Genomic DNA, 22,512 nt, shown 5'->3' on the forward strand with positions numbered 1-22,512 from the left:
GTTTTTTAGGCAGACAATCTTGAACACATAATGATCTGGGTGGTCTTATAGTCAAAATTTCTCACGTCTTCAAACATTCCTCTTTCAACGAGGGAGTGTGTCAAGGTGACCAGAGCACTTTGGTGTGTTTACTCTCTGCTCATGTCATTGAACAGTTTTTATTAAGTTGAATGAGTTACAGAATTAAGACTTGCACAAAAAACATGACAAAACGTTGTACAGTACAAGAGCTAAGACGTGACAGTTTGCTAACTTGGTTGTTCCACTACTTTTTCTCTTTCTCTCTCTCTCTCTTTCACCCTATTTTGTCTCCCCCACTCTCCTTTCCTTTTCCCCCCTCAGTGAGTTGCAGAAGGCCTGTATTCCTCCGCGTCCTCTGCAGGCAGCTACCAATGAAGCTCATCTCCTGTCCAGAGAAAACAAAGACAGGCTACATTCCCAGAGTTCAATTTGCTGTTACATCGCTGCTCTGTGAATTGGGGTTTGAACTGCAGTCTGGAAGACCTGGGTGGCTGCTAATCTGTGAGGAGGAATGAGCGGGGGTCTGAAACACTCACTCGCACGCAAGCATGCACGCACCCACGCACAAATGCGCACGCGTGTGTAAGCACGCTTCCTAAAAAATGAAGAAGATGATGCTGCTGCTGATAATAATGATGATGATGATGATGATGATTTACAGCCATAATGGATGTCTGATTAAAATATGCTACTACTTCACTTGTGTGCTGAATTCTGGGTAGGAACCATTGCAGAGACTACGTTTCCTCACGGACATATTTCAACGTAGGTACTCAAATGTCATCAGCCTGTGCAATGCTGCTGCAACAACATTGTCTGTTGTGCCATTAACTTATTTCATTATTACATTTTAAAATTATATCAACGTAGCGTGTTACCAGTATAACAAGACGTTTTATAGTTTTTTGCTGAACCGGCGCTAACGTCAGGAACTATTCACCAGCTTATAATAGTTCTGAAGCTAGCCTGCTAGCTAGAGTCCACATTAGCAGCAAGTGCATGTTTCATTCTGTTTTGTCACAAAGACATCTCGTCTAGCCGTCTTCTGTGTGTTAAGTGACAGGTAAGTACACTTACTCCTTTTCGCTTAGCTTGCCCCCTAGTTGTTGAGAAAAGAGAAAGTAAAAACATTTGTAGGCTAAGAATTAATAAAACAATTATGTGCACCGTCGTTAAAAAAAACCTTGCTTAGACCACCAGTAGTGTAGTCCATGTGTAAATGTCCCCGTACTGCTGTTTATTTTTTTCATTTTAGAGACATAGTATCTTGCCAAAAAGGATGATAATATACTCAGCGTATTGTATGTTTGTGTGTGATGTTTCCAGCTGTTTGATATGGAGCTACAAGCGGTACTGATGGCCGCGGGCGGGGGGTCCCGCATGATGGACCTTACCTACAATACCCCTAAACCTCTTCTACCCGTTGGCAACAAGCCCCTCCTATGGTACCCCCTAAACCTGCTGGAGAGAGTGGGCTTTGAAGGTAACACTGGAGTTAGACTGAGGAAATTTCGGTTACTAATCAGATGCTGTTTTCTGATGTATGTTCTCCATCCATTTATAGTTAAAGAAGCAAGTCCCTGTAGTCTGTGAAAGCTGTTGTCTGTCGTGTGCTTGTGTGCTCTATAACCTGGAGTATGAGGGGACAAATCAAACTGATATTGTACACTTAATAGAAAATTACATTTTATGAGAAAGAAATGAGACACTTTCTTGGACTCTCCAATTGACTGAAGTTAATGCCAACCTTTGATTCAGGCTGTAAGGAACAAGGGTACCATGTAATGAGGTTCATGCTGTTTGAGTGCTGCTCCAGACCTGCCTGAAACGTAAGGCAGTGTATGAGCGCTCTCTGTCTCTCTCTGTGTCTCTTTGTATCTCTCTTTGTATTTGTCTCTGTGTCTGTGTCTCTTTGTATCTTTCTTTCTCTCTGTCTCTCTGTGTGTTTCTCTCCCTCTCTTTCTTTCTCTCTCTCTCTCTCTCTCTCTCTGACTCTAAAGGGTCTATGCATGGCATCATGTTTTTGACTGATGTTGAAAGTACTTTGAGCCTCAACAGCCTTGGATCACATTAGCAAATCACAGTAATACTTGGGACTGCAGTTGATGCAGTCCACAAACCAACCATGGACAGACTCTCAAAACACTCAAGTATGTGCGCCTCAAATGCAAACGCTCGTCCGTCTAGTTTCCTGTACCGATCCAAGCTGTCTGCTCGTTCTCTGATGCAGAGGTCATCGTCATCACAACCAAGGAGGTCCACAAGATGATCAGCACAGACCCCAAGATGAAGCTGGACGTGAAGATGAAGCTGGACGTGGTGTGCATCCCGGAGGACGCTGACATGGGCACGGCCGACGCCCTCAGATACATCCAGCAGAAGGTCAAGGTATGTGCCTGACTGGTAGATGCAGTCAGTGACCAACCAAATAGCCTTACTTAGTGAGTAAGCCCCCTCCCAGTGAAATGGCTTCTATTCGGACAGTAACAAAGAGTTTGTCTTTTTACCAGGTGCTGTGTGTGCGTGTGTGTGCGTGTGTGTGTGTGGTCTTGTTTGCATATGTCAGTGTAGATGTCAGTGGGAACAGCTGGTGTGTGAGGGAGGCCTGTGCTCCACCTGAGCCCAGCAGTGAGGCTGGGGTCAGTGGGGAGGTAGAGGGGGGGCTGTGGAGGCAGCAGATCCTGTGTGCCGCTGGGCAACCAGTGATCCGTGTGTTCCTGGCCTGGGCCTCCACCTAGAAGCATGGGGAAGTGCTTCATTTCACCTGATGAAAACCTCCCCCCCCCACACACACACCCACACACACAAACTCACGCATGCACAAACACACAAACTCACACATGCACACACAGACACACACCCATCCCCGGTCTCCTCTAGATCCACTCCTCCCCTCGCTTCTTCTCATTCTCCAAACAAATGATGTCATGGTACAGCTAGACTCCTGCTGTCCGGTTTAGAGACCGTATCATTAACACTCAACCTGAAGCACAGACATGCACACACACACACGCGCGCACACACACACACACACACAAGACTGAGAGACTGAGTGAGAGACTGAGAGAGAGACTGAGTGAGAGAGACTGAGTGAGAGAGACTGAGTGAGAGAGACTGAGTGAGAGAGACTGAGTGAGAGAGACTGAGTGAGAGAGACTGAGAGAGAGAGACTGAGAGAGAGACTGAGAGAGACACAGACAGACAAGCAGAGAGGGCCAGCTCCAACATGCTCACAGTATAGTGTTATCTTCTCTAATGTACCTTAATGGTAGACTAGGTTAAAGCAGAGTTGCAATGCCCCCAAGGGGCACACACACACACACACATACAGTCACACAATCACACGCATGCACATAAGTGGAGTGATGAGAGATGAGGCCAGGCAATGGGGCACCAAATCCCCACATAGGGGGATCTCTCTCTCTCTCTCTCTCTCTCTCTCTCTCTCTCTCTCTCTCTCTCTCTCTCTCCTCCCCCCCCCCACACACATGCACACACTGATCCTCTGACATCTCCTCACAAACACAGGACTGTGGAAACAGATGGGTGTTTCTGCACTATTACAGTAATGACAAGGAGTGCCATTTAGCAGTAAGCTGTCTATTGAAAGATGTGCGGTAAGCATTTATCCCCAAATTGACTGTCGATGGTGATCTTGGCAGGCGTCTCACCCATAAGATAAGGGGTGCATCTGACGTGCGTCTCTCCAAACGACGAGGACTCGTTTTACGAGCACGTGTCAGTTGGTTTTTGATTGCGAAGGATAAAGCCAAATTGACTCCTCCAAACTGTCTCTAAATAAAACTAAATCGGGTCGACAACGAAGGGTGTCGCATCATCTGACGAGCATTGAAAGGCTTCCTCAGTGTCCCTCATCGAAAAGACGACAGTACCAGCGCAGACTTTGCTGCTGCATTCTGGGCCGTTAAGATCAAGCTTCCAGGACCCCAGGGCCATTGTTCTTGGGGCGTGTGTGTGTCCCCCACAGCTGTGTGTGTGTGTGTGGGGACACGGGAGACGTGTTGGAGGGGGGCGGAGGGGGTCAGGAGTTCTTCTTCTGCTCCCCGCTCAGCTCCTTCCTGCTAGTGCGTGTCCCCCCCCCCCCCCCCCGGCTGGGCTCTCACGCTCGCAGACAGGCTGCCCGGCAGATGAAGGCTCTCTGACTCGCGAGCGGGGACATGGATTGAAATGTTCCAGATGGATCGCACGTGGAGGGGAAGGTTTTTCGCAAAACGCACATTTCGAAAGCAGTAAATGGGCGTTGGTGTGAATGTGTTTCGACGAAGCGGACGCTGTGAAGATGTCGTCTTGTGTACAGGGTGACGTGGGCCTGTCTCCCCTGTGGGACACACACACACACACACACACACACACACATGCAATCTGAGTGAAACCCTAGATGGAGGGTTGTCATTGGAATGTCTCACCACTGACAGCCTTCAGCAACTTAACAGTGCAACTGGGGGTGTCTGATTGCTGAGCTCCGCTCTACATTTGTCTCTCCTCTCCTCTACTTTCTCCCCCCCCCCTCCCCCTGCATCCAGGGTGGTCTCACCTTGCAGTGAGCAGGCCCAGCCAGTGTGTGGGTGGCCCTGACCTAAACAGCAGAGCTCAGGCCTCCAGCAGCCCAGCCTCTGGTCAGATGATCCCACAGCTGATACCATTCCACTGTCCCAGACGACACCCAGAGCCCATGCCATGCCTATCCCTCTGCCCATCTCTGCCCAGCTCCGTGTCCCCGTGCTTCCACAGGTAGCCTCTAATAAACGGCCTCCACCCATTGCCTCTACCAGCTTTCGCCACCTACAACCTCTAAACACAGCCTCTACCCACAACCTCCACCCATAGCTTCTTCCAGCACTCGTCACCTACAACCTCTAAACACAGCCTCTACCCACAACCTCCACCCATAGCTTCTACCAGCACTCGCCACCTACAACCTCTAAACACAGCCTCTACCCACAACCTCCACCCATAGCTTCTTCCAGCACTCGCCACCTACAACCTCTAAACACAGCCTCTACCCACAACCTCCACCCATAGCTTCTACCAGCACTCGCCACCTACAACCTCTAAACACAGCCTCTACCCACAACCTCCACCCATAGCTTCTACCAGCACTCGCCACCTACAACCTCTAAACACAGCCTCTACCCACAACCTCCACCCATTGCCTCTACCAGCTTTCGTCACCTACAACCTCTAAACACAGCCTCTACCCACAACCTCCACCCATAGCTTCTTCCAGCACTCGTCACCTACAACCTCTAAACACAGCCTCTACCCACAACCTCCACCCATAGCTTCTACCAGCACTCGCCACCTACAACCTCTAAACACAGCCTCTACCCACAACCTCCACCCATAGCCTCTACCAGCACTCGCCACCTACAACCTCTAAACACAGCCTCTACCCATTGCCTCCAGGTTATAGCCTGTGGCGAAAGTATCTATATCTTACGGCAACACAAAGTCTCCAGGCCACTTTTGGTTCAGTCTGGAAATAGCCATTAGAGTCTGACAGGATCGTTTTCCCCTGACATTGTGACTGGGGGCTAATAGGGCCAGATTATCCAGCCTGTTGACAGCACACATCAGTGTATAGCCAGATGGACCCACTGGCACAGTATTAGCTAATCGCTACACATGGTAGTTAAGATGAAGATGATAAATGCTCTTCTATTTTTTGGGGTGAGATGTGTAAGAGATACTGTATCTGGGAAGAGAAAAAATCGACCGTTGCAGTCAGTTGCTTGACATAAACTTGAGTGGTCTATTTGGTGAATAGGCATAGATTTACGGTTTAAATAACGCATAGATGGATGCTGGGATCTTTCATGGATAAATGAAACTCGACCCCCAACCCTCTAATGTCTGCACCAGCATTTAAAACCTGACTCTCTGGGTTAGTAATGCTTATACAGTGTCAGACAATAAGCGAGTGAGAGAAAGGAATGGGGCGGGGTGGGGGGGGGGGGGGGGGGGGGGGGTTACAAAGAGGTTCTATGGGGGTTGATGGGGCCCTCTAGTTCAGTGTTATCTGTTGACCATGTGTGCTGCCTGCCTGTTATGCTATGCTGTGCGCTGCGTGCAGAACTGAAAGCCACGGCCTACTGGTGACGACCAACAGGCAGACCAGGCAGCTTAGGCAAACAGGCATGTAGGCCGGTCAGGGTTGAGCTCTCCTCTTCTCTCCTGTCCTCTGCTCTCCTCCACTCCTCTCCTCCGCTCTCCTCTCCTCCTCCACTCCTCTCCTCCGCTCTCCTCTCCTCCTCCACTCCTCTGCTCCGCTCTCCTCTCCTCCTCCACTCCTCTCCTCCGCTCTCCTCCTCCACTCCTCTCCTCCGCTCTCCTCCACTCCTCTCCTCTCCTCCGCTCTCCTGTCCTCCGTTCTCCTCCACTCCTTTCCTCTCCTCCACTCCTCCACTCCTTTCCTATCCTCTCTTCTCCACTCCTTTCCTCTCCTCTCTCCAGGCCTCCCCAATGAGCCGTGTAGCTTTATAGAGCCATGCACGCTAGAACGGGGCCCCCTCTCCCCAGCCTTCGGCTCCTCTGTTTATTTATCCACAGGCCTGGAGATGGGTGCAGCAGATGGGGAGCAGACAGCTCAAACAGAAACAATGGCGTAGGCTGTGAGGACTCGTGGAGTCCAGGACCAGCACCAGGCCTCTCTCTGCCCGGCCCCTCCAGGCCTGTGGGGTGGCTAGGCTAGGCTCCGCTAAGCTAACAGTGGACGGAAGACAGGAGACAGGAATGCTCGATATTTATAATCAAGAAAGTTCACCACATCTTCTGCGAACGTCTGTCTCTCTCTCTCTCTCTGTCTCTCTCTCTCTCTCTCTCTCTTCTTCTCTCTCTCTCTCTCTCTCTCTCTCTCTCTCTCTACCCACCCCTGGCCCCCCCTTCATAAACCGCGGCTGTCGTTAGGAGTAACGCTGCCAGGCACTTCATGCGCTGACGGTTCTTTATGGAGCGTCCTCGCCCCCGTATGTTCAGACCCGTGCGCACGCCACCGCCGCCGCCGTCCAGATGCGCAGCCCAGAAGGCCTGGCTGCTCGGAGCGTAACGTAAACGTGGAGCGGAATAAACTAGCGTCGCGTTGTGAGGGGAGAGTGTGAGGTATGTTCTTGTTGAGTGTGGTCGGGGGATGACCGAAGGCTTGTTTGGATTCTCTGGATGGGTGGTTTTACGTTAGGATAAATATATTCTAGTCACAGATGTAGAAGACAACAGAGCTGAATGTCTTCTGATAAACAAATGGAGCTGGTAGCGCTAGACAGTCACTGGGGTTCACCAGTTCAGCTCAGACGACTGTTTTCGATAGAATTCCGATTACAATATTGAATATTGTAAGTCCGGACTGCTTAGGCGAATCGTGATTCAAATTCCTCGATATCAGTCGATCCCCGTGTGTGTGTGTGTGTCTTCCCCCAGACAGACATCTTGGTGGTGAGCTGTGACCTCATCACGGACGCGGCGCTCCACGAGGTGGTGGACCTGTTCCGGGCCCACAACGCCACGCTGGCCATGCTGATGAGCAAGGCCCACGAGTTCACCGAGACCGTGCCCGGCCAGAAGGGCAAGAAGAAAGCAGGTATGCCTTCAGACGTCCTCTCTCCACCCCCCCCCCCCCCCCCCCCCCCCCCCCGGGGGACTGTGGGACCCAGTCGCTGAGGTCGGCGCCTCTCATCATCACACCCTACAGCTGGTTCAGCGACCGCAGCGGAAACGCCATGCTGGTTTAGAAGCTCTGTAGATGCATGGGTCGTGCATGCAAAAGGTCACGGGTTCCAAATCCCCCCTGTACCCAGAATTGAGGTTAATTGGATGAATACGTTCATTTAATGAACATGTTATGTACGATTTGACGGGTTCAATCTTCAAATGGCGTCAGCGTGTGACACATCCACTGCACGGGGCGCACGATGGTCATCAGACTCTCATGGTGTTGGCTCAGATGATGTCTAATGTCCCAAACTGCTGCTGTGTGTGTCTGTGTGCGTGCGTCTGTGTGTGTGTGTGTCCCAGGTGAGCAGAGGGACTTTGTGGGCGTGGACGGCACGGGGAAGCGCCTCCTTTTCCTGGCCAATGAGGCGGACCTGGAGGAGGGGCTAGCCGTCAGGAAGTCCATTATGAGGAAGTGAGTTTTCCTGCGAGTCGACCAGCGTGCGTGGCTCCTCCAGCTGTGTCACCACACAGCATGCGGAGCACAGCCAGAGTCAGTTCCCCTCCCGAGCCTTTCTGATGTCCTGTCACATTCTCTACCTCCTCCTCCCCCTTTTCTCCACCTCCTCCTCCTGCCTCCGTCCCTGCTAGGCCACACCTCCTGCTCCAGCTTACTGCCTGGCTGCTGCGGCGGCGGCGGCCACCCTCTTTTTCCCCTTTCTTTTCTCTTTCACCTCCCTCTCTCTTTTTCCCTTTCTCGCGTCCATAAAGAGTTGTTTTTTCAAGAGGCTTTGGGTTGAGGTGGGTGGGTGGTTGTGTGTGTGTGTGTGTGTGTGAACTGCACTAGGCGCCTGCACACACTTGTTGGTCTAAGCTTCCTAATCCCCTATGTCATCACTACGACGTGTCTTAGATTGGGGTTGTGTTGTTGGGCCAGGACAAAGCAGAGCTGGGGGAAGATCTGGCTCCTGGGGATGTTGAGTCTGTCCCCCTCTTTTGTTCCTTACTTTCTCTGGTTTAAGGTTCTACTCTGGAGTCCCTGGTTCTGGCCTGCAGGTCCTGGCTCTGGTTTATGGTCTGTCTCTCCAGTCTGTTCAGTCCTAACCGATTCTGGGCTTATCTCGAAGCCTTACTTTCTTCCTAGGCCCTAGTCCTTAGTCCTCTAACCTAAACATTAGTCCTGGTCCTGGGACTGTACCTTAGTGTTGGTCCTAGTCCTCAGTCCTGTACGCTAGGCCTGATCTTGGGCCTGGTCCTGTACCCTAGGCCTGGTCCTGGACCTGTACCCTAGGCCTGGTCCTGTACCCTAGGCCTGGTCCTGGTCCTGTAGCCTAGGCCTGGTCCTGGACCTGTACCCTAGGCCTGGTCCTGGTCCTGTAGCCTAGGCCTGGTCCTGGTCCTGTACCCTAGGCCTGGTCCTGGTCCTGTAGCCTAGGCCTGGTCCTGGTCCTGTAGCCTAGGCCTGGTCCTGGTCCTGTACCCTAGGCCTGGTCCTGGTCTTGTAGCCTCGGCCTGGTCCTGTACCCTAGGCCTGGTCCTGTACCCTAGGCCTGGTCCTGTACCCTAGGCCTGGTCCTGGGGCTGTGGGTGGTGTTGTGTGGGAGCGGGGGTGTTTTGGGAGCTCGTAAATACTTCAGGGAGCCAGAGCCACTGTAAATCCTGCCCAATAAGAGCGAGGCCGCTGCAGCTGCCAGCACGCTTCCCTGCAAGAGGAAATCGCCCCACACACACGCTAGCGTGTACACGTTCACACACACACACCCCGGGAAGTGTACACATGCACAAACACACACACGCACACACCCTCCTAGGATGTCACACACTATTGAGGCAACACACTCAAGCTGAGCTTACACTTTAAGACTTTTATATAGGCCACATATGACCATTTACACACATTCATACAAGACAGGCACCATTTTATCCACACATAAATGCTCAAACATGTCCAGCCTCAAGATAACAGGCCTCGTGGTTTTTGACCTGGGAGAACACTGCTCAAACAAGTGCTTTCGAATACTTTCAGCGTCTAAGCTTAAATGCTTAAAATGTGAAGTATGCGTGGCTTTGCCCTATTGAGAGATGGGGGGTGGGGGGGGGGGGGGGTGGAATGAGTTTGTCTCCCTTGTGATACCTCCAAGCTGGGTCAGTTCAACCCAAAGCCTCAACACCATTGCCATTTATTTCAGCACAGAAGTCAAAGGTCTCCGTTTCGAGGCTGTTCACCTCCACCCCCCCCCACAAGCCCCCCCCCCCCCCCCCCCCCCCCCCCCCCCACACACACACACTGTCCCATTAACCTTGTTTTTCCCCTCAGCTCTAGGAAGTTTGAGCAGGGTGTTAGTTGTCTGAGAGTCTGTGTACAGCCCAGCTCCAGTCTCTGGCCTGTTTGTCTAAGCTGTCTCTGTCTCCAAGGTCCTGTCTGCACTGGTATTTAGACAGACATGGACAGGCTGATGTATGGAGGGGGAATGTAGCCACACATGCCCCTGGCCTGGCCTAGCCTGGCCTGGCCTGATGTCCTACCCTAATGTAACCTGCCTGTTGACTTGACCCTCAGTTCTGGTTGTGGTCTCTGGCTTCGCCCTGCTCCTGACGGGGTTTATGATGACCTGTCTGGTCTGGAGCGCAAATGCATTTTCAGAAGTGAATCTCTATGGCTCTGGCTTGGTCTGCCGCTCCCTGTAGGTAGGTGTGTGTGTGTGTGCGCCACGATTGGTGGTGATCAATAAAGGTTTGTTCTTCTTTTTCTAGGTCTAGCTTAACTTAACTCTTAACCATCTCTAAGTTTGGAAAACACTGTTCCAAAATCCCCCCCCCCCCCCCCCCCCCCCCCCGATGTTAAGTCATGACTGTGTGGTCCACCTCCTACTGTAGCTCTGAGTTCTTCCCAGGCCAGAGGACTCCCTCTCTCCCCCTCCACCTCCCCTCCACCTCCCACATGCCGGCCTGTGGAGACTGGAAGCAGGCTGACCTGGGATCTGAGCTGACCTGACAGTTGATTCCATACTGTGACGACTCCTGCAGATTCCTGTCTTTCCACTGCGGCTCTGCTTTTCCCTCTCCCTAGCAGAGGGAAGGAGAACACTTGGCGTTCTTGACACAGGAAGTTCCTCACATAGGAGCTTTTCTCCTCTCCCAAAATTCTGTTTTCGCGAACGATGTTTCTCGGAAGCTGAAATGTTGGCCGGCAGTTTATTTTGACAAGCTCCAGTTGGGATCAATAATGCATCAGCAGCAGCTAATTTACAATGCAACAACACGGTCAGAATGTACGGTATATGTACTCATAAGTCCTACACATACCCCACACTGTGGTATCTTTTATATATAAAAGGCAGCCCGGTCGTTCCGGCCCACCGGTCCACATGGTTCATTTAAACCTGGTGTGTTTTAAGAGGGTTAACAGTGCTGATACCACAAGCAGTCTTGTCCCACATGCCCTATGAAACCCTCCCCTCCTGCATTCCTCTCCCTAAATAGCAGCAGGGTATTGTGAGGTGACAGGTGGAGCATGTAGCTTTAACTGTTGGTTCCCAAACCCCCAAGTCAGAACCTCTCTCACCCTCGGTGTTGACACTGTGCTCCGACGAGAGAGGGGTTACGAAGACACGGGTCCTAATGGGGAGAGCGGCCCAGGGTGGCTGGCTGTGTACTTTGGACTGGGCCTGTGTTGTTGACACAGACTAGCTCCTGGAGGGTAGTTAGCACCATCCGCAAACTCGTGTGCTCGCACACAAACACACAACGCACTGTGTCGCCTTGTATGAGGTAGTAATCAGTATGACCTCAGTCAGCGGGGCTGTGGAATGTGCCTGTTTTAGGGGCTGCTAGCCAGCGTAGCATGCTGAGGTTTTTAGTAGCAAGTCATTAAGCTGTTGGTGAGTCACACTCGCCGGAGGACTTTTCCAAATTCTTGTTTCCCTTGTCAGTGTGAACTACAGCAGAGGCAGCAACCGGATTCCAAAACATGTAACTTTTTGGGAAATGTAAAGGCTTAGGGTCAGACAGTTGTGTGTGTGTGTGTGTGGTGGCCAAGATGAATCCATGTAGGAAGTTCTCCTATTTCAACTACTGTCTGTTGTATATTATATGTCAGACTGGCCTGTTCTGTTATGGGAAATACCCCCTGTTCATGTCTAGACCATGTTGTCTCGAGTAGCGTGTAGCGTGTATACTCTACCAAAGTATAGTTAGGCTTCGATTTGGGCCTACCAAGAAGACAGGCCCTGGCCCACTTGTGCGTGTGTTTACACATGGGTGTCCCACCCCATAAACAGCACCTGTTTTCCTCTCACACACACACACACACATTCACCAAACATACACCCGTAAGCACGCTGCCACTCAAGAGGATATGACAACATGTTAGCTCTTGCATGGAGGAGCACATTGGAACCACGTGTGTGTGTGTGTGTGTGTGTGAGGGGGATGTTCTAGAACAGACCTGCCTCCATTCCTTCATCTGGTGAATCCAACATATGGTCCCTCCGTGCTGTTTAATGGAAGCACTCAAAAGTTGTCATAATTTACCTCTGCTTTGTTTACCCCCGTGTCCGCACCCCTACCATGCCATACCCCCCCCCCTCTACCCCCCCGCCGCCCCCCCTCCCACACACACACACACGCCATGACACACCATGATTTACACCCCTTGCATCTGGATACCCCATCTGTAAGACCAAACACTCCTGACTCATTTTCAATGTTTCAAATCGTACTCTTCACCCAAGCAAGACGGCCGGACAGGAAGGAGAGTGTCAGGAGGAGGAGAAGGGAGGAAGGGATGGGGGGGGAGGAGGAAAGAAAGGAGGATGAGGGAGGATGGAGGCTGATGAATGGAGGGAGATGGTGAACTCAAAGGAAAACACTTTACCCATAGAGGTTTCTATGGAGATGGGTTTTCTTCTGGTCTTGATTTATAAACACCTTTTCATCCACATCAACCTGTCACCAGCTAGGCTATGTTAAGCAGGCCAGACCAGACCACCCTAGGCCAGACCAGAGCAGGTCATTAGAGCCGTGATTCACTGCTGTGATCATGGTGGGGAGGCTAGACTGTCAGGGTGTGGCACCCACTGGAGCCCTCAGCGAGAGGCTGAGAGGCTGTTTATAGACTCACCTGGACCAAACATGAGTTAGGTCCACATAAACACCTACACACACGCACCCCCCCCTACGGACACACCTACACACAACCCCCCACACACACACACTTCTCAGTCTGTTTCTGTCTTTTCTCCTGGTCTCCTTCCTCTCCTCCCTTGGACGTCCCCCCCATGTCACTAGCAGGTAGTAAACCTTCTGGGAGGTCCAGCCAGCCGTCTGATTGGTTAGACTGGCCCCGCCATTGGTCGCCATGGCAGCAGCTCCTCTCAGGCTGCAGGCTTGAGGGAATGGGCCTGGCCGGATGGTACGGTGGCTGGTAGTGGACAATACACAGATGTCACCAGGACATCTCTTGAAGTTTCTATCAGCATCTCTGCTTTGTGTTACGCAAACAGTTCCAAACATTCAGACTGTTAAACGTAGTTCAATTAGGAGAATATGATGATGATATAATGATTTCCTTCTGTCTCTTTCTTTACATCTCCCTTTCTCCACCCCTCGCTCCTTCTTCATCCATATGTAACTCTGTCTTCTTCTCCTCTGCTCTCCAGACATCCCAGGATGCATATTAAAACAGGGCTGGTCGACGCCCACCTTTATTGCCTGAAGAAATCAGTGGTGGAATTCCTGGTTGACAACAAGTAAGTCAGCCGTCGGTCTCCCTGTAGCTGCCTCGCCGTTTTCCTTTAAAGAACGCAACCACAATATGCACTTCCGCCTGAGTTATTCTACTACAGTATGTACGTCATAGCCATGTGTAGTAGCAATCAAGTCCATATTAGGTTTGTGTTTGTGTGTGTGGTGTGTTTAGTCAAAGCTTGCTAGCCAGGTATTCTAACCAGGTGTTGATTAGTTTTACTATGTGTCACTGTAGCAGTTTATTAGCTCTTTAGCCACCTGTGAGAGTAAGAGCCACCCAATCACATCAGCTCTACAACTCACTTCCCGCCACTACTTCCTGTTTACTTCCTGTGCATTAATCGGAAGTTTGTGTCATTTGCTAAACCCCTACCTAACCAGAGAAGGCTTGAATGGGAAAGAGGACTAGAGTAATTGCACCCCCCCTGCCCCCCCCCCCCCTCCATCCATTCCAATCTTCTTCCTCTACCTCCTGGTTCCCCCCTCTGCGCCCCCCCCCCCCCCCTGCTCTCAGCCCCAGGCTCTTTGTGCTGCTTGAAATTGGCATTGTGAGGCGTCCCAACAGCTCCTTTAAGTGGTGGTGGAAATAAGCGCAGGTGGCTTGATCATGGGTTCCCTCTTCTTCTCTCTCCTTCCAGCGTTCCCTCCACTCCTCACCACTGCCCTCTTCTCCTGTTCCCCACCTCCTCTCCTCACCACTAATCTCCTCTCTTCTCCTCCTCCTGTGTTGCTTGCCGTTTTAATTCAGAGTCCTCTTCCTGATCTAAATATAATTTTGACTAATCTGCTCAAACTTCTTGTCTGTCCTCCCCTCCTTTCTCTCAAAATCATTATCTCCCTCCCTCAGTACCTCTCTCTCTTTCTACCTTCACACATCCATCTTTCTTGACGCGCCTCTACCATGTTTCACTCAAGGAGAAAAATGGACAGAGTGACTGTTGTTTCTTTCCCCTCTGCATTCAGATGGAAATCCTAATCTCTTTTTAAAAAACAAGGGAGAAGGACCAGGAGTGCAGGAGAGAGAGAGAGAGAGAGAGAGAGAGAGAGAAAGAGAGAGAGAGGAGGAGAGAGGGGGAGGGAAGGAGTGAGAGAGAGGGAGAGAGGGAGAGAGAGAGAGGGAGAGAGAGAGAGGGGGAGAGAGGCAGGGGGAGGGAGAGAGAGAGAGGAGAGGGAGGGAGAGGGAGGGAGAGAGAGGGAGAGGGAGGGGGAGGGGGAGGGAGGGATGAAATAGCTTTCAGGCCTACACAGGGTTCAGGCCTACACAGGGTTTAAAAAACTCGGTATAAATGATGTGGCTTGTAAAATGTGTAACAGCCTCCCACACACACACACCACCAGTTCATCCGTTCTTGCCCCTGACACCTGACCTCACCTGCCTGCCAGTTGCCCCTAGCCACTGGTTACCGCTGACACTATCATCAGTGGGTGACGTTTCCTCTCCCCAGGTCCATCTCCTCCATCCGGGGAGAGCTGGTCCCATACCTGGTGAGGAAGCAGTTCTCCAGGGCCAGCAGCTGTCCCAAGGACAAGGAGGACCCGGACCAGGATCTGAACAGGAAGGACGGAACTCCAGCCTGGGTGAGACCTAAGGACCCTCACATGAAGCCTGGTCCTAGTCTAAACACACCCTGGGGAGGTGACGCTATGAGGCCTATCTGCGTCTAGACTGGAAATAAATCAAACCAGATCTTTACCGATCTGCTCTCGATTGCTCTTGTCTGGCACCACCATGTAACCAAACCAACACAAAACCCAAGCTCCTCCCCCCCAAAATATCAACCCCTCGCCCTTCTAGAACATTGTAAGTCAGTAGGAGGTAGAAGCACCAGCTAGCTCCTGGTGATGGAGCCTGTGTTCCCGTCCCTCGTCCTCCAGAGATCCTTCGGACGGCGCCGGTGGACGAGCCCCTCCTGCAGCTGGCCCGCGAGCGCTCCTGCTGGAACGACCACCGCGGCGACATGAGCGCCGCCTACCACGGCGGCCGCCTGCGCTGCTACGTCCACGTCCTGGAGGACGACGGCGAGGGCGTGTGCTACCGCGTCAACACGCTGGCCACCTACATCGAGGCCAACCGCCTGGTGAGAGGACTCCCACGATGCACGTCTCACACGAGACGACCGCTTCCTGGTTCTGTGGTCGTTTTTGTCGAGTCGAGGCCAGTATGGTAGGGCGCTCTCAGCAGCCCAGTGTTGTATCAGCACACGTGTAAAGGTCATGTGCTCCCTCTTCAGGCCCCTAAACTGTTTGAGGAGCCGGCTGTCCATCCAACTGCTGTGGTCTCTGAGAGATGTCAGGTGAGAGGACCAGGACGGTCCAATAGGATCGACCTTCCCCTCTGCTCCAGATACAAAACAGCAAAATAAGACACACACATACAGTTTAATTGCAGCTTTATTCCTTGCTGCGCGTGCCTCTGTGTGTGTGTGTGTGTGTGTGTGTGTGTATGTACCTGTGTGTGTGTGTACCTGTGTGTGTGTGTGGTGCCTCAGGTGGGAGCAGACAGCATCATCGGAGCGTCCTGCCAGCTGGCAGACAAGACGTCCATCAAGAGGTCCACCCTGGAGCCTCCACCACCGTCAGAGAGAAGGTCAAGGTCACCAACTCCATCATCATGCACGGGGTCACCATCGAGGAAGGGTAAGACGCTGCAGCGCTAGTCTGCCCGGAGACTCAATATGGAAAAGCCTATTGGTTACATCGTGCCAGACAAGAGAAATGGAGAGTGGATAGTCAAGTAGTCTTATGTAAATTCCTTATTTTCAGTGTAGATGTAGAGAGCCATACACTTTAGGATTGATACAATTTTGGTAGGATTAGTGATGAATGGATGAGCTGCCATACATAGAAGAAGTATTGTGTGTTGTTTTAGTTTGAGCTAGGTTATATGCATAACCTAGCTCAACATGTACTCACTGTCCAGATGAGGCTCGCAGGGAGTTGAACTGGGTGATATACTTGAGCTTAGTTTGGCAACTGGACACTGATAAATGCCACTGTGAGTGAGAGAATGTGTGTGTGTGAGAGAGTGTTTGTGTGGGCTGTATGAGTGTGTGCACGTGTGTGTGCACGTGTCTGTTTCTGTGTGTGTGTGTGTGTGTGCGTGCCTGTGAGGGGGTGGGCAGCTGTGTGTGTGTGTGTGGTTTGGGGGGCAGGGGGTTGTTGTGTGTGATATGAGGGGGCAAACAGAGAGCAGCATGTTGACAATGTCTATTGGGGTTCAGTCAAGCGGAGACCAGTTACAATGTCATACATAAACACATAGGTGATGAATGCACACCGTTAAACAAGGCTACAGATTCTCACCAACAACATGGTATCTTCATCCTGCTTCCTCAGTGGGGTAAACGATCTTTTGCGTTTTACCCAAATCAAATTAACCGAGTTACTCTTCGGCGGATTCATTGAACAAGGACGAGTAATATACGAATAGTGCTCTGTCTGTTCCCGGTTTAGCATTAGCTGACGTTTTCTAATTGGGGGAGAAGAAAAAAAAGAGAAAAAAAGAAAGTGTTTTCAGTCAAGCTGTTTGTGGTGAAAGGATGTTCCTCTGGGCACAGACGGGCCTGGGAGCGGGACATGGCCCACTGGGAGAAGAACCACTGAGAGGTAGAATGGGAGTCTGTTATTTGCAATCCAGACTGGGTCTAAATCCCAGAGAAGAAGCTTTATCGGTCCAGAGTCGTGGTCTGAACCCACTAGTCTCTCCTCTGTAAGGGCCTGGGAGGCCACGAAGACCTAGGGACCCTCATGTCTGAGTTTGTACACACATAAAGGAGAATGAAAGACTAAAAGAGTGAAAGAAAGGAAGGGGTAGAGAAAAGAAAGAGGGAAAGAAAGAAATGGCAATTCTTTCTTTCACGACATAAGAAGAGGAGAGAGAGAGGGAAAAAAATGTAGGAGAGGATTAGGCGATCTGGGGCATGTAAAAGAAGCCACTTGCATTTCTGGGCCTTTGTTTGCTTGTAGGAGCGCTTGTTTACAAAGCGGAGGATATTTGGGGGTGGGTGAGGTGGGGGGGGGGGCTGCGGCAGGGGTGGGCGGTTAGGGGGGGTTAGGTGGTGGGTGGTTGGGGTGATCTGGGGGGGTCACAGCAAGAAGGAGCGTAGTGTCAGTAATTAGTGGTGTTTCAGTACCAGACTTCTTTGGTGGTCTCTCTCCTTCTCCCTCTCTCCCTGTTTAAAAAACTCCCAGCCTTGTAATCTCCATTCGGCCAGTCACACACGCGCGTGAGCTCACGCACACACACACACACACACACATCCACATATCTCAGAAATGCTCCTCTCTCTCTCTCTCTCTCTCTCACACACAGACACTCTGTAGCTCTCTAACAAACACAAACACACATGTACATACAGTCACATAAATACACAATCTCACAAACCCCCTCCTCCCCCCCCCCCCCCCCCCTCTCTCCCTCTCCCCCCCGCCCAACCACCTGAATGGAGCGTTGCAGCGCTGGGTACAGCCAATACAACCCTGCCTGTGTGTGGAGATGAGGCAGGGCCAAGTGAGCCTGCGTCAGAGCCTGGGGGAGACAGGAGTGTGCCCCCCTCCTCCTCCTCCCCCTCCTCCCCCACAGAGCAGACCCTGTCCCCCCCCTCCCTTTCCTCCCCCACAGAGCAGACCCTGTCCCCCCCTCCCTTTCCTCCCCCACAGAGCAGACCCTGTCCCCCCTCCCTTACCTCCCCCTGCTCGCCCAGATGGCCCCTGGAGGCCCGACACACCAGTCCCATAGATGATCAGCTACTTAATGTGATCTAAACGCTAGACCTAAATAACCCCATGCAAGCATATGGATTCTAGATATAGTCATAATGATGGGTGGAAATACACCCTGAACACAGGCACTGCTGAGAAAACAGTCGTTCCTGCTAGACGATATGTGGACACATTGTGACAGTGTGTGGTTGTACAAGGACTTCTGAGGGCCGGAATGTCGCAGGTGTGTTTCACCTGTCTCAAATGTCTGACCCACCTCCAGCAGGGTAATAGAAGCTGTCTGGTCTCGTGTTGATGATGTCACTGTATCATTTACACACGCCAAGCCCAGGCTTGTGTTGTCTTTAATATAAATGCTAATCCATGTCTTAAAGACAAAATGAAACGTGGTGTCAGATTTCAGCTGTCTGTTTTTGGGTGAGTAAAAATGTGTGTGTGTGTGTGCGTGGGGGGGGGGGCTGTGTGGCAGGAGGGGACAAGGTCTTCAGTCGTGCCATTAGGACAGACATGAAAGAGAACCGATTTATTGTAAATATGGTCTTCATGCATCCTAGCAGAAGGTTGGCTCTGACAAGTGAACACAAAACTGCAAATAAAGTTTTACGGTGCCAAAGTGATCCCAGAAAAATATTATTCTTTAACTGCTGTAAACAGACAGCAAAATGAAGTGTGTGTGTGAACTCGTGCACACACACACACGTGTCAGAGAGGGGGAGAGAGGGGGAGAGAGGGGGAGAGGGGGAATGAGAGAGAAAGAGGGAGAGAGGGGGAATGAGAGAAAGAAGGGGAGAGAGAGCCAACGTAGTTCAAAGCCAGACTCATTTTATTATTCCAAACATTTGGATCAACATATTGTTCTCCCAACTAGGACAATATCACAGGTCCATGTGTCTGCAGTCTAGACCTGAAGACTCTCGTTTCTAAGCGCATGTATATGTATGTCTGTGTGTGTGCGTTGGTGCGCAGGTGTAACATCCAAGGCAGTGTGATCTGTAGTAACGCACACATCGGCCGGGGAGCTGACATCAAATACTGCCTGGTGGGGAGTGGACAACGCATAGAGCCAGAGGGTGAGGACACACACACATACACACACACACACATACACACACACACATACACACACATACACACACACACATATACATATACACACACATACACACACACACACACATATACATATACACACACAGAATGTGCACATATTCAGAATGCATCACTGGCATTTATACAAATTAATTTGCCTCTTGTGCATGTACATAAAGTTGTTTGCCATTTTCTGAGTATATGCATGTAACTTAGCTTTCTATCTTTACGAGTCTGCTACAGTTAACAATTGTGTGTGTGGTGCCACCGCGTGCGCCATGCTTTCTACCCTGCCCTAAGAGTGTATTAAAACTGAACTCAGTGTGTATAATTGAGCTCTATTTTTTCAATATTCTTAATCCTCTTGTCCCTAGATCGTGCTGGGGGGCTGTGTGTGTACTGTGCTGTGTGTTGTTGGGATTTGGGGGGGGGGGGGGGGGGGGGTTATATATGCGTGTGTGTTCAAGGATTTGGGTATTGTCTGTTTGTGTGTCTGTGCCCATTCTTGCCTGTGTTTGTCCACGTTCACATGTGTGTCCGTGCGTGTGTGTGTGTGTCCGTGCGTGTGTGTGTCCACGCCTGTGTGTACGTTCGCGCCCGTGCGTGTGTGTGTGTGTGTCCATTCCTGTGTGTGTCGGGGGAGGGCTAGTCTGCAGGCTGTTGAATTCTGGGTGGTCCTGGCCTGGTCTCTAACCTCTCCATCAATGACAGGAGCAGAGAGAGCAAAGACCAGAGGCTCCTCTCAGATGGCCACAGGCTGCTCGGCCTAATTGACTGAACAACAGGGGTGTCGCTAGCTAGCGAACGCAGCCTAGCCTGCTCCACAGCCGCTCCAGCTACCTTCCCACCCACTGACCTGGGTCCTCTTCCCCTCCTCTGCGTCCTCCGATCCTCACCCTCTCTCCCTTCTACATAGTGGCTTACCTGATTTTTGTCTCAGGCTGTGTCATGCTAGGCTGTGTCATGCTAGGCTGTGTCTCATGTTAGGCTGTGTCTCATGTTAGGCTGTGTCATGCTAGGCTGTGTCTCATGTTAGGCTGTGTCATGCTAGGCTGTGTCTCATGTTAGGCTGTGTCTCATGTTAGGCTGTGTCTCATGTTAGGCTGTGTCTCATGTTAGGCTGTGTCTCATGTTAGGCTGTGTCTCATGTTAGGCTGTGTCTCATGTTAGGCTGTGTCTCATGTTAGGCTGTGTCTCATGTTAGGCTGTGTCTCATGTTAGGCTGTGTCTCATGTTAGGCTGTGTCTCATGCCAGACTGTCTCATGTTAGACTGTCTCATGTTAGACTGTCTCATGTTAGACTGTCTCATGTTAGACTGTGTCGTTTTTCCATCCCTCACTTTGTTCTTTCTTGCATCTCTTTTCTGTGGTTGTGGTGGTTGGGACTTGCCCCTGTTCCCCTCTGCTAACCTGGAGAGCACAGGCTTACAGCACAGCCCTCCCCAAAATTACAAGACAGGGACCCCTTAGCTTCCCGCTGCCCATCCCCCTGCGCCACACACACACACACTCATCCATCCATCACCATGTACGCACACACTCCCAGTTGGTAGATCACCTCAAAGAGAGTCTATAGTGTGTGCTACAGACTCGTAGCCTATCATTATAAAAAGATGACTTCTAATAACCTCCATAAATGACTAAGAATAGCCTGAGGGATGTCAACCACTCTGATGAACATCTAAGGCCAAACAGTTGGATTTGATCATATCAAAGTGCTTTGAAAGTTCCCCTTCAAATAGACTGTTCCCCAATCTAAATGAATTAAAAAGTGCCACATCTTTTTTTTTTTTTTCTCCCTTTATTCACTGGTGAGGATAATTAGGGCCATGTTGAACAGTGTGTTAACCCTCTAAGCCCAATGTGAACCTGAGACAAACGCTGGGCTGTGATTGGATGCGGTCCTTTGTGCTTTCCTGAAGGGAGTCTCATTTCAAAGGAATTGAAAGAGTTACAGGCTCAGGATCTAGGAACTACATATATAGATTCCGTGGCAACATCTGGACACCTTTGTCAACCTTATGATACTAGCTTCAATGCCCCAACCAACGGCCGATGCGTGTGTGTGTTTGAGAGTGATGGGCTGTGCGTGTGCACGCGTGTGGGACGGGGACGGGGGTCGTGTGTGTGTGTGTGCGTGTGCGCGTGTGTGTGTGTGTGTCAGGTGGATCATCTCTCTCGTCAGCTGCCCGTGGCTGGTAGAAGCATTAGGCCTCCTCTCCCTGTATAAAAAGCAGTTAGCAGGCAGGCTCTGCTGTGTGTAGAGACAGAGACCACCCTGTCTACTGGCCACAGACAGACGCCTGCTAACCGCACTCTCCCAAGCCTGTCTGTTGTGCCGGGATATCAACAGGTCTGCAGGTGTGTCTAGCAGCTCACAGGAGACACATACGCACGCACACACACACCACAATGTGAGTCACACAACGTGAGCAGAGATATTCCTTCCCTCTTGTACACAATGAGCACACACTCCCCCCCCCCCCCCCCTCCCTCAGCCCTCTCTCTCTGCGTCTCCTGGTGTTGCATGCTCTACTTCTTTTACCTCAGACCAGCGAAGGCAAAAGCAGCCTTTTGTGACGGATTCCTTTACACTGTAATATGTCTTCGTGTGCATCATTAATCACCTTCCCCATAGTTTGGTTTGGATTAGCCGTTCAGATCTGGATGGAGACCAGTGAAAGCCTGGGGTCGGGGTCTTCAACTGTCCTGCACAAACACACACACACACACACACTTCCAGGTGGTGCGTGTGTGTGTGTTTTCTAGTTGAAATTCCCCCCAACAACATGAGCATATGCAGTTGGGAATGATAGAATGTTGTGTATGTTCTTTATTGTCATTGGTCTGTCTTTGTCCCCAGCGGACCGAACCAACGAGGTAATTGTCGGATCCGACCAACTGATGGAGATCTAGACCCAGGGGGCGGGGCTTACCACCACCTCACACACCAACCAGAGAGCAGCAAACGTCTGACATATAGCTTCTCCATATCTTTTCTTTTTTACATAATGTCAAAAATAAAAGTAACTTTATTTATCAAAGGTCCTTGTGTCTTTGTTGTGTTTAAGATTGTTTTTACAATAAGAATGCTTAATATTTGTTGAGTTCCCTACAATGGACAAGTAAATAAATGTATTTTGTAACCGTTTTTTTATAAGTCTTCACAATCACTTTAACCACACACGTGGCGTCCTGTGATCCACACAAAATCATTCGATATATCAGGGTCTGTCCACACATCTTGAAACTGAGGAGACTACCTTT

General features: G+C 50.9%; 1 protein-coding gene across 1 annotated transcript; it reads left to right on the forward strand.

The window, feature by feature from the left end:
* The first annotated feature begins 791 nt into the window (after nucleotides 1-791).
* Nucleotides 792-22,289, forward strand: eif2b3 (eukaryotic translation initiation factor 2B, subunit 3 gamma). The gene is given in 13 exon segments (XM_067253330.1): nucleotides 792-1,084; nucleotides 1,348-1,504; nucleotides 2,252-2,409; nucleotides 7,456-7,615; nucleotides 8,050-8,161; nucleotides 13,347-13,436; nucleotides 14,880-15,043; nucleotides 15,310-15,512; nucleotides 15,666-15,728; nucleotides 15,924-15,990; nucleotides 15,993-16,071; nucleotides 19,123-19,226; nucleotides 22,109-22,289. Coding segments are annotated over 12 exon segments (1,401 nt in total). The 5' UTR covers nucleotides 792-1,084; nucleotides 1,348-1,356; the 3' UTR covers nucleotides 22,162-22,289.
* Nucleotides 22,290-22,512: the final 223 nt, after the last annotated feature.

This window comes from Osmerus mordax, chromosome 16, assembly GCF_038355195.1.
Source record: "Osmerus mordax isolate fOsmMor3 chromosome 16, fOsmMor3.pri, whole genome shotgun sequence".
Classification (NCBI taxonomy): domain Eukaryota; kingdom Metazoa; phylum Chordata; class Actinopteri; order Osmeriformes; family Osmeridae; genus Osmerus; species Osmerus mordax.